General features: G+C 38.2%; 1 protein-coding gene across 1 annotated transcript; it reads right to left on the bottom strand.

Annotated features, from left to right (window-relative positions):
- Nucleotides 1–1,213: 1,213 nt before the first annotated feature.
- Nucleotides 1,214–6,199, bottom strand: LOC113032434 (chemokine-like receptor 1). The gene is made up of 2 exons (XM_026185355.1): nt 6,186–6,199; nt 1,214–2,511 (listed from the first exon to the last, which is right to left on the bottom strand). Exons 1-2 carry the CDS (start codon nt 6,193–6,195, stop codon nt 1,433–1,435), a joined length of 1,089 nt encoding a protein of 362 aa, XP_026041140.1. The 5' UTR covers nt 6,196–6,199; the 3' UTR covers nt 1,214–1,432.
- Nucleotides 6,200–12,433: the final 6,234 nt, after the last annotated feature.

Below are 12,433 nucleotides of genomic sequence, written 5' to 3'. Positions count from 1 at the left end.
CCCCAAATATAAAATTTAACACGCATATTATATAGAAAGTGTGCATCATTTATTCAAACCACACTCTGTACGTATGTGTGCGTGAGCTGTAGCACAGCCAATCAAATTAACCAGATTTTTTAAAAAAAGAAAAGGAAAAAAAAAAAACCCTCAAAAATGCTGCAAGGAGTTATTTTTTTCAGGTACATAAACTATGAAGTAGTCAACAAAAAACCGAAATGCAATATGCAAAACATGCAAGAAGAGAATCACAGACAGAGATGGAACAACTTCCAATTTTCTCCGACAGTTGAAGTTGCATAAAGAACAGTAGGTGGTCCTTCTCTTTTGCTACGATGAGATAGCTGACTTCATCTAACTAGCAAATGTTGTCCAGGCTACATTGGTGATACAGTTTTTTTTAATGTGTATGATATTTTTGTCATCCGATTTTAAAGCCCGTCCTACAAGCGCATCCAAGACTAACATGCAGCTTATCTCAGAACTGTCGGTGAAAATTATTCTTGGAGCTAAGTTTAATTGAGCTGCATTTTATAGAGGTGCAATTTCACAATTTGTGTATATTTTCCAAGTTCACTATTTCGTCATGTGTTGAGAAAAATACAGATTTAAAAATTACATGTTCTAATATTTACATTTAGCATAACTGCAACATTCTTTTTTTGTTTTTTTTTAGGACTCTAAAGGACTTGAAATTCAAAGTTTCAGACTTGTGACTTTACTCTGACTTTTACACCAGTGACTTAAGACTCGACTCTGACTTGCCTGACATTACTTGAGACTTGACTTGTGACTTGAGGATAAAGACTTGAGACTTACTTGAGACTTGCAAAACAGTGACTTGGTCCCACCTCTGCTACACTGTGATGAAGACGACTTTGGACCATTTAATTTTAAATTGCTACAGAACACAGAGATAAGACAACAAATGGCTACTGTGGGTTTTGAGATTGATAACAATATAAAATCTGTAAGGTATGGTTTATTACGAATTTTTAAAGAAATGAGACAATTATTCTGGTTAATTATGTGCATAATTAATACCCCGTTCAGTGGATGCTGATATTAAAAAACATGAAATAATCTAGAGCATTAGAAACTCATATACACAAATATAAAGCTGTTCTTCAATCAAAAATGTTAATATGACTGTATGGATTACATAATTCATTTTTAACAAATTAAATACCACAATTCAAAGCTTCATAGGTTTTCTATTATAATGGCTAGTTTAGTTTTCTTACTACTGCATGGAGCATAGTGAGATTTCCCCTGGAATAGTTAGAAAAATCTAAAGAAAACAGTAGGGGTCACAAAAACAAAACAACAAAACATTTTAGATTTTTTTGCACAAATTTACAATCTGAATCATCCTGAGATTAAATTTTACATTAAAAAATTAATTCAAATTTACATTGCCAACGGTAAGTTTTTATTCGGGGTTTGGTGTCTCCTCAGTGATGACTACTTTGCTTTCTGTGCAGGATTCAAAAGCAGCTGGGTCGATCTTCTCCAAAGTTGCAGCAGCTTCTGACTTTTGGGAAATCCTTGAAAAGGTTGATGACACAGAGCGAGTGGACATAAACGATAAATGGTCCTCTGCCAGAGCACTTTCGAGTACAAAACATACAGACTGCTGAAGCTTCTTCATGAATTCTTCACACATGAAAACATAAAGGATGGGGTTCAAGCAGCTGTTCAGAAAAGCCAGACTCAAAGTCAGAGAACCCACGATTCTAACAATGGGCAAGGTTTTAGGGTTAGTCACAGCCTTTAATTCTATAAAATTGCAAACATGGAAGGGCAACCAACAGATGAAGAATGCAAAAATGATTGAGAAAATGATTCGGCGAGATCTGCGTCTCCTTGTTCTTGACATGCGCATTGCACGTATGCCTATGGCCACATAAGACACAAATATGACCAGGAATGGGATCACAAAGCCCATAAGAAAGCGAAAAATGTGGAGACTCCATTGCTGTTCATGTGTCATAGAATAACCACAGTAATATACCCCATTGTATTCCACAACAGTGCGAAAAGTTGCATAAGGAGTGCTGCAGACCGCAGCAATCACCCAGATACCAACACATATGAGCTGAGCTTTGCAGACTGTGCGCTTGTTGTGTGCCCACACCACCACCCAGATGGACAAACAACGATCCAAACTCATGGCTGTTAAAATGAAGACACTGGCAAACATGTTGACTAAACTCAAAAAACTGTTGAGCTTGCACATGAATTCTCCAAAAGGCCACTGGTGACTCTGAGAGAGAGAAATGATCGAGAAAATCAGGAAGCCTGTGAAGAGGAAGTCAGCTATGGCCAGGTTGAGAAACCAAACTGAGTCAACTGTTTTCTTCATTTTGAAGCCCGTCACATAGATAACCAGAGCATTGCCCAAAGTTCCAGCTATAACTATCATACAGTAGATGACAATAGAGGCTGTTTGTATGTGTCTGGAAGCTGCATCTTGTTCAGGTGACTGAGTTGCATTGAAACTGATGTTACCTGAAAACAAGAAGGAAAGTATTTTAAGAAAGATTATTATTTAACACATTATACATCATACACAGAAAAATAGGGCAAAAGAACAAAAAATAATATTTGATACAGTGGGGCAAAAAGTATTTAGTCAGCCACCGATTGTGCAAGTTCCCCCACTTAAAATGATGACAGAGGTCAGTAATTTGCACCAGAGGTACACTTCAACTGTGAGAGACAGAATGTGAAAAAAAAATCCATGAATTCACATGGTAGGATTTGTAAAGAATTTATTCGTAAATCAGGGTGGAAAATAAGTATTTGGTCACCTCAAACAAGGAAAATCTCTGGCTCTCACAGACCTGTAACGTCTTCTGTAAGAAGGTTTTCTGTCCCCCACTCGTTACCTGTATGAATGGCACCTGTTTGAACTCATCATCTGTATAAAAGACACCTGTCCACAGCCTCAAACAGTCAGACTCCAAACTCCGCCATGGCCAAGACCAAAGAGCTTTCGAAGGACACCAGGAAAAGTATTGTAGACCTGCACCAGACTGGGAAGAGTGAATCTACAATAGGCAAGCAGCTTGGTGTGAAAAAATCAACTGTGGGAGCAATCATCAGAAAATGGAAGACATACAAGACCACTGATAATCTCCCTCGATCTGGGGCTCCACGCAAGATCTCATCCCGTGGGGTCAAAATGATCATGAGAACGGTGAGCAAAGATCCCAGAACCACACGGGGGGACCTGGTGAATGACCTGCAGAGAGCTGGGACCAAAGTAACAAAGGTCACCATCAGTAACACACTACAACGGCAGGGAATCAAATCCCGCAGTGCCAGACGTGTTCCGCTGCTGAAGCCAGTGCATGTCCAGGCCCGTCTGAAGTTTGCCAGAGAGCACATGGATGATACAGCAGAGGATTGGGAGAATGTCATGTGGTCAGATGAAACCAAAGTAGAACTTTTTGGTATAAACTCAACTCGTCGTGTTTGGAGGAAGAAGAATACTGAGTTGCATCCCAAGAACACCATACCTACTGTGAAGCATGGGGGTGGAAACATCATGCTATGGGGCTGTTTTTCTGCCAAGGGGACAGGACGACTGATCCGTGTTAAGGACAGAATGAATGGGGCCATGTATCGTGAGATTTTGAGCCAAAACCTCCTTCCATCAGTGAGAACTTTGAAGATGAAACGAGGCTGGGTCTTCCAACATGACAATGATCCAAAACACACCGCCCGGGCAACAAAGGAGTGGCTCCGTAAGAAGCATTTGAAAGTCCTGGAGTGGCCTAGCCAGTCTCCAGACCTCAACCCCATAGAAAATCTGTGGCGGGAGTTGAAAGTCCGTGTTGCTCGGCGACAGCCCCAAAACATCACTGCTCTCGAGAAGATCTGCATGGAGGAATGGGCCAAAATACCAGCTACTGTGTGTGCAAACCTGGTAAAGACCTATAGTAAACATTTGACCTCTGTTATTGCCAACAAAGGTTATGTTACAAAGTATTGAGTTGTATTTTTGTTATTGACCAAATACTTATTTTCCACCCTGATTTACGAATAAATTCTTTACAAATCCTACCATGTGGATTCATGGATTTATTTTTCACATTCTGTCTCTCACAGTTGAAGTGTACCTCTGGTGCAAATTACTGACCTCTGTCATCATTTTAGGTGGGGGAACTTGCACAATCGGTGGCTGACTAAATACTTTTTTGCCCCACTGTATATATATCGCTATATATATATATATATATATATATATATATATATATATATATATATATATATATATATATATATATATATATATATATATATATAGATAGATACCTTCAAAAGTTTTAGAACACTCCAATTTTTTCAGCTTTTTTATTAAAAATTATGCACTTTAATTTCTAATTGCATTCTGAAATGAAAGCATAGTACAAATAAACAATTGGAGTTAAAAACAAACAAACAGATAATGGAATCAATTTATAGACCAAAATGTTTTCTAAACCTTTGACTCATCAAAGCAGCCACCTTTGGCAAATATAACAGCTGAACACACCCGTGGCATTCTTTCTACAATAGAAATCAAATATTCTTCAGAAAGTTCTTCCCATATCTGTTAAAGAATTTCCCATAAACATGTGGCACTTGTAGGTTAGTTTGCTTTCACTGTTCTGTCCAGTTCATCCCAAACTGGCTCGATGGTCTGGAGACTGTGCTGGTGACTCCATGTTTCCAAGCTTACCATCTTGTTCTTTTTTCCTGAGGTAGTTAGTTTGGACTTGTGTTTTGGGTCATTATCTTGCTGTAGGATGAACCCCTGACCAACTAGGCACATACCAGAGGGTATTGCATGGTGATGGAGAATGTTGTGGTAGCCATTTTTGTTCAGGGTGCCTCTCACTCTGTACAAGTCACTGACCCTCAATCCAGCAAAACACCCAGACCTTCACACTTCCTCCTCCATGTTTGACATTAATGCCACACACTGTGGAACCACCACTTCGCCTTCTTGACGGCGTACAAAGATCCTGCGTGATGAATAAAGATTTCGAATTTTGATTCATCAGTCCATAATACCTTCTTCCAGTATTCAGTAGTCCAGTGGTAGTGTTTCATGGCCAAGCCTCTTTGTCTTATTCTGACATCTTTGCAATGGCTTTCTTGCTGCAACTCATCCTGTCAAATCTGCAGCTGGAAGTATTCTCCTTAAAGTTAAAACTGAGACTAATATTAAGCTGTGCTTAGGATTATTAAAGCTGTTGCTGTGTGAGCTGTCTATCACGCAAGCTGTTAACTCTCTGTGCCAAACCTCTTCCTGTCAGAGTTTCCCCAGTTTCTGAGTGCCTTTTGATGGTGAAAGAAAAAGTACTCACTGACACCTAGACTTTCTTTGCAATTTCTTTGTAGGAAAGACCTACATTTTTAAGTGTTACAAGGGTCAGTCACTCTTCCGTTGCTAATTGCCTTTTTTTCCACAATTTTTGTAGCAACACACTACTTTCTGCAGTACAATATTGTTCAACTGATGCTCACGAGGTTATGGTACCACAGTGTGTTCCAACACTGCTTTTATGCAGACAAAGGGGGTTGTAAGTACTCCAAAAAAGTTGGAACACCTGTAGGAATTAGTAGTACCAGCTTTCAAGGCATGACAACCTCCATTCCTGCAGAACAGCTTTAAATTGTTAACTCATTTTGTGTTTGCTGAAACAGGTCTTTTTGTGTAATTTTAAAATATACATTACTTCTCAGTTTTAGGTAACCTTACCTTTTTTTAACCCATGGCAGTCAACCATTTAGCTATGTACCACTTCAAGCTTGATCTGAACTGAACCGCAATAAATAACTGGAAAAATTGGGGTGTTCTACAACTTTTGACCGGTAGTGAGTGAGTGAGTGTGTGTGTGTGTGTGTGTGTGTGTGTGTGTATATATATATATATATATATATATATATATATATATATATATATATATATATCTTGACCGTGTCACATCCACTATGCAACCCTTACTTCCAATATGCTACTAGATTATGTCAAGTACTTTATGCAAGCTGAAATTTTGAATTTGTTTAACTTAATTTATGTTGTAATCAGAAATGATAACAGGCATGCATGCTCATCTAAATAACTTTAGCAGGAATTCATATCAGCATTCAATGCTAATACATTTTATATTTAAAGTAAATCATCTTACCCCCACTCATGTTTCTTTTAGCTGACAGACGTTATTCTAAATTGATCTCTATCTGTTGCTGCTTATACTTGCTCTCTATCTTCGATTACTCCTCCCTCTGAGTTGCTGCAGATGAGGCAATAATCACACAGAGAGATGAATAGACAAAATAACAGAAATGCCTCAATATACACTGATGAAGCAACAGAGGAGTGCATGACATTTGGTGAACCTAAATGAATATTTTTTGATTAATTTTAAAAGGTTACACGTCTTACTAGATTAGTATTTATTGCAGTGTGTTGTATTTGTATTTTGCATATTTCATTGTATAAGAGTAATTGCTTGTGGTTAAGTGTATTTTTTTCTGCTACACTGTGCTAAATTTTAAACTTCCTTATACACTTTTACAACTCTTTGACTTATCAAGCACTCACTAGCTGTCTGAGTATATGTTTCACAGATTAACCCAACAGCAGTGCAGTAGCTGTTTTGCAGACTATTATTAATTGTCAGTAAAAGTAGTACAATCCAGTAGGGGTGTTCGATATAAGGATATATATCGGATGACGATATAAAAACGTCTATCATTTCATTTTACACTATCGTTTGTTTCATGGTATCGCAAAATAAACTGTTTACGGCAATATTTTTTCATTGTTTTGATGGTCACTGTAGTGGCTATAATAATTTCTTAAAGTTCTCTCTTTCTCTTATATTTAATATAACCACACTAAGGAAGGACAAGCTCCTGTTTTTATGCGTTGTGGTTAGCAACAACGACGGTAACACCATCGCGTGTCCGCTTGTTTATGTTCCACATAAACCTTTCACAATAAAGTTCAAGATCCTGTTGAGACTTTTCAAAATAAACGGAATCACGTGACAGAGCAGATTATTTACGGATGAGAATTAAAAAAGAGCCGCCAGGTGCTAAAAAATAAACCTTAGACTCAAACTTTAGAACAGGCTTGTGTAATAAATACTCACAAAGAAAACGGTGGCTGTTACAACTTATGTCTAAAAATGTATCGTTTCATACATCGGTTAAAACACTCGACTCCAGCTACATGACGCGCAGTCGAGATTCACAGAATTTACAGAAAATGTTACATTTTTGTGATTTAGATCGTTATTGGGACAATAGAATTCTTATATCGGGATATGAGATTTTGGTCATATCGCACAGCCCTACAATCCAGTAAAATATCAATGCTATATGGAAGTACTCATTGATGCTGGGATGAGAAACATGTAAAGGTGTTTTGGTTTCTTTGTTAAAATTTTCATTAGCTGTGCTCTAAACTAATCCTTCCTGCATGTGTTGCAGCGGCTTTTATAAAGACAAAGACACCAGAGCTTGACAGACACACAGAAGGGATGGCACCAAGGCAAGACAGGAGGCATAGAAAGGGAATACAAAAGGGGATAAATAAACCCCACAGAAAAAGCAATCAGGAAACTAGAGGCACAGAACATAGCATCGTCCTAAGCCTGGGAATGTAAATATAATTTCATAACTAGAAGACTAAATAAGGAATACAGAACCAAAATACAAAAACAGAAATTCAGGAGAAGATATGGAAAACATGCTGCCTTGTTCTGTACTGAATAATCCAACACCATCAGAACTGAATGATTATAATCCAGTTGCCCCCATATCACATGTGACGAATGCACAAGAGAGACTTCTGTGCAATTTGCATACAGCCTAATTCTGGGAGTGGATCATCTATGCTGCAGTGAGCTTACAACTGCCTTGTGAGGATCAGCTTCTGTAATTTCTGTGCTTTTAAAAGGACTCAACAACATGAAGCTACAGGAAATGTCAGTAAAAACAGCAACACATCAGACCATCAGTGCAATAACTGCTACTGAAACTGAATAACACCTTAGATGGTGATTGACTTATTAAGGGAAAGGCTGGCTACGTGACCTGTGTCTGTTCAGGGACAGGATGTTGAGGTGGATTGCTGTGGTGGACAAATATGAGTCCCTGGGTTCCCATATTCTTCAAAGACTCAGCAATTAATTTTTGCCAGGAACATGAGTGTGAGACCTTTACATAAAGCACCATTCTTGTAATTCATATAAGTCCTACTGTAATATCCTGTAAGAGGCCATCCTGAGCTATCAATTAAAATCTATTGATGCCACTAGTGATGGGAATTCCAGCTCTTTTTAGAAAACCGGCTCTTTAAGCTTGGCTCACTAAAAAGAACCGGCTCTTTCGGCTCCCAAGCAGCTCTTCAGGTTGTTTTGTTGCTTTAATTAATATATTATCAACAACAATATAAAATTATGCACAAAATGAATGACTTTTTATTTATATATGTTTAATATATAAATATGCTTGTGACACAGGACCCCGGAACACACACACACACACTGGCGTTATGTTTGGGCAGCAGCTCTTTTATTTATGGCAACACAAACTGCAGCAGAACCGAGACCACACCTCCGCCACAATGCTTTTATTTATTCACTCCACACAAAATTTTATATATATATATATATATATATATATATATATATATATATATATATATATATATATATATATATATATATATATATATATATTTCAATGGTTCCAGATTTTGCTTCTTTCTTGGTGTCATTCATTTTCTTTATTATACCTTTCTAATGTGTCGATGTTGTCTCTTGTTGTTGCCCCGGCTCTCTTTCTCTCACTCCCTCCTGCTCTGTTCGTGTGCTACTGCTGCTGCGAGTGTAACTACCGCCCCTTCCTCCTGTGATCAGCAAAAACACAAGGCACAAACACATATTGACCAATCACGTCCGGCGTGATGCGAAAAAAGGTGTGTGAGAGAGGGTGAGAGAAAGAAAAACAAAAACACGGCTCCCAATGAGGAGCCAGCTCCCATCATTCACTTCAAAGAGCCGGCTCTAAGAGTCGTTTGGTTTGCGACTGACCCATCACTAGATGCCATATTTGTGGGGGCTGGGCAGAGCACACAGATTAGATTTTCAAAATGACAAGATTTACAGCTTCCACATTTTATGGTGCAAAATGTGGTTAAGTAATTAGATATTATAATTATGCTGGTAAAACTCAAAATTGGAGCTTCAGTTTGAGAACCTTAACTTTGATTTGGTAAGATTTCAGTAATGTTTAGTAATTTTACCTAAAAAAGTTTATTGAAATGGACAGAGAAGAATGCATGAGGGGAGTTGAGCAGCCTCAAATATCTGATGGTGTGAGTGAAGAAGATATCATGGAGCCAAGGGAACTGTTTATGTTCTGTTTTAACATAAACGGTTAAAGTTCCCAGGATGATTCTGATACATTTTGTGTTATCAAAAAGAGGAAAATACCATTTTTGGTTCCTTTATAAAAAAAAAAGAATAACACTCTGTTCATTGTTTATTGTTTAAAGTTAAGAAAATACCACAAAGAGAACAAATTGTTATCCAATGTGCATAACCCTGACCATCACCCTCACCTCTACAGACAGACAGTAAAGCCCCTTCGTTAAAGGACAGATAGGGGAAATCTTTCATACCATCTGTTAGTACCCTCTGTCATGGCCCCTCTATATCTTTGGCTGGTTCACACTGGCTACAGGTTTTGTTGTTTTTCTCCTTCTCTCTGCCTGGGCGGAGCTCGTTACAGGTTCTTGCTCTTGGCCCACGCACCTGTGATTGTCACCACCTGCTGCTCTGGCTGAGTTCCCCAGCTGCTATTTAAGGCAGTGGCACAGAGCAGCTCACCGCTGGAACGTTGAATCTCCTGAGTTCGTGCTCTCGGCTTCATCTAAGGATCTCATATAAATCATATACATAACAAAATTTCAAGAAGTGTCTCAATCGTAAGTAAAGTAAAACACATTCTGGACCACAAATCACTCCACATTCTCTATTGTTCCCTGATTGCACCGTATTTGAATTACTGTGCAGAGGTTTGGGGCAATACTTACAAATGTTCGCTATCATCAATCTTGATATTGCAAAAAAGGGCCATAAGGATAATCCATAAAACTGGTTACAGAGATCATACAAATCCACTATTCTTAAAATCAAAAATTCTAAAATTCACAGATCTGGTTCATTTTCTCACAGCACAAATTATATATAAAGCAATAAATAACCTGCTTCCTGACAATATTCTAAAAATGTTTTCTAAAAGGGAACGGGAATACAATTTGAGGGGGGAATTAAATTTAAAACATCCTCGTATCCGTACAACATTAAAAAGTTTTTGCATCTCTGTGTGTGGAGTGAAGCTGTGGAACAGACTAAGTAAAGATATGAAGCAATGTCTGAGCATGGCACAGTTTAAAAAGCGGTTTAAGGATATGGTTTTTACAGGGTACAGGGAAAAGGTAGAGATTTGATAGGGTGTTCTTGTCTAATATTTTCATGTGTGTGCGGGTGCACGGGTATGTTGGTATGGGTATATATATATATTTGTAGGTTGTGTATCCTTGAGGTGTTAATGGGGTTATTGAAAATGTGTATATGTGCGTATGTGTAAATACGTATGTATGGATAGATAGAAACATATATGTATATATATTTAAAAAAAAATGAGAAAAAAATACACATGACATATAATGTAATTGCAAGGAGGTATTTCTGTAGTATATTGATACTAGATAGTGGAAAAGGGGTGGAATTAAAAAGGCTTATGCTTCTTCCTGCTCCTTTTTGAACATGAAAGTTATTTGGAGTTGTGGTTGCTCGTTTGCCTTTTGTTTTGCTTTGTTCATTTGTCTCTTTTAATTCTATTTTGTTGTACTTTTTCAACATGTTCAAAATAAAGATTCAATCCATCAATCAATCAATCTCCCTGTGAATTCTGTGTGTAGATACCCTCCTCCTGGAGCAGATTATGGACCCTTTCTGTGTGTGGCAGCATGAGTGGAGTTTTGGAGAGTGTGCGGCTGAAGAGGAGTGAGTGTGTGTGGATTATCCCTTCTCCCTTGAGCCCTGGACCCCCCTCCCAACTCACTGTACATATATATAGCACTGAGGTGTTCCCTGTTGTAAATAAATTGTCTTCTTTTGTTTGCAAAGAACTCTGCGCGTGAATCCATCCAATAGCCATGACACCCTCTATAATATAATATATCGATCTGGCAGAAAAGCATCTCCCAGATGCACATGTAATGATCTGCTAGAGGGTGTGGGGGGGCCACAGCCCCGTCCTCCCAGATGCTTTTCTGCATCTCCCAGAAAAGCATCTCCCAGATGCTTTTCTGCATCTGGGAGATGCCTCTGGGAGATCCCTACTACTACTAATAATAGTGCATAAACATTTCAACTTCTGCAACAAAATAATTTAATTTAATGTAGAAACAACCAGTCCCGAGGTGAGAAAGACATGTACCCAAAATGTGTGCAGGCAGATACCTAGACCCAGCTGAGGGTTCCTGCATTTCCTCATTTATTGGTCTACCATTAATGTTAATGTATTAATGTGCTCAATGTTTTTTTACGAATTAATTTTTCCTTTTTGCTTTTAATTTTAATTTTTTTTTTTATTGTCATTTTTTTTTCTTTTTCTTTTTTTTCCTTCTTTTTGGAATGATCATTCCTGGAGTTTGTGGTTCTCTGAAAGTAATCCTTACTGTGTCTTTTTTCTTTTTTTTTTTTTTGCCTGTCCCGTTTGGCTCTTTTGCCATCAGAATTGTTGTCTAAAGGCAAAGAAAGATGCCCAACGGATTTACTTTACCAAATTGACCATCCCAGCCTTGCCGTAATGGTCCATTTGATTCACCTTTTATTGTTCATTTTATTTTCACTTACTGAATACGGGACAGACTTGACTGGGGGAAAGAAGGGGAGAAAGAAAGAGGGAAAGAGAAACAGCTGAGAAGAGGGACGGGGGAGAAGGGCAAAAAACAAAAACCAACAGAATGAGCAGAAAAAAAAAAGAAGAAAAAAAATGCATATATCAATCACCTGGATCACCTGCTGAGAAAGAAAAAAGAAAACAAGCAGAAGAGAACAAGAGTAATAGAATAAACAACATCACAATGATATATGGGAATATGACAGTAAATACTAAATATTAAACATTATTGTGCAGCACATAAGATCAACAGAACACAGTGTGCTTTGAGGTAGGAGCCAAAAAGGGTGTAGTTTGTGGGTGTGATCACCCGTGTGTACACCTGTGAGCATGGACGCGCTTGTTTTTTGTTTTTTTAAAAGGTTCCTTCATGTAATGATCTGCTAGAGGGTGTGGGGGGGCCACAGCCCCGTCCTCCAGGGCATGAAGCAGGTATGGAGGAGATCAAAAC

The sequence above is a fragment of the Astatotilapia calliptera genome, chromosome 11 (assembly GCF_900246225.1).
Source record: "Astatotilapia calliptera chromosome 11, fAstCal1.2, whole genome shotgun sequence".
Classification (NCBI taxonomy): domain Eukaryota; kingdom Metazoa; phylum Chordata; class Actinopteri; order Cichliformes; family Cichlidae; genus Astatotilapia; species Astatotilapia calliptera.
Note: the sequence above shows the minus strand (reverse complement) of the source record. Positions and strands in the feature narration are given on the sequence as shown.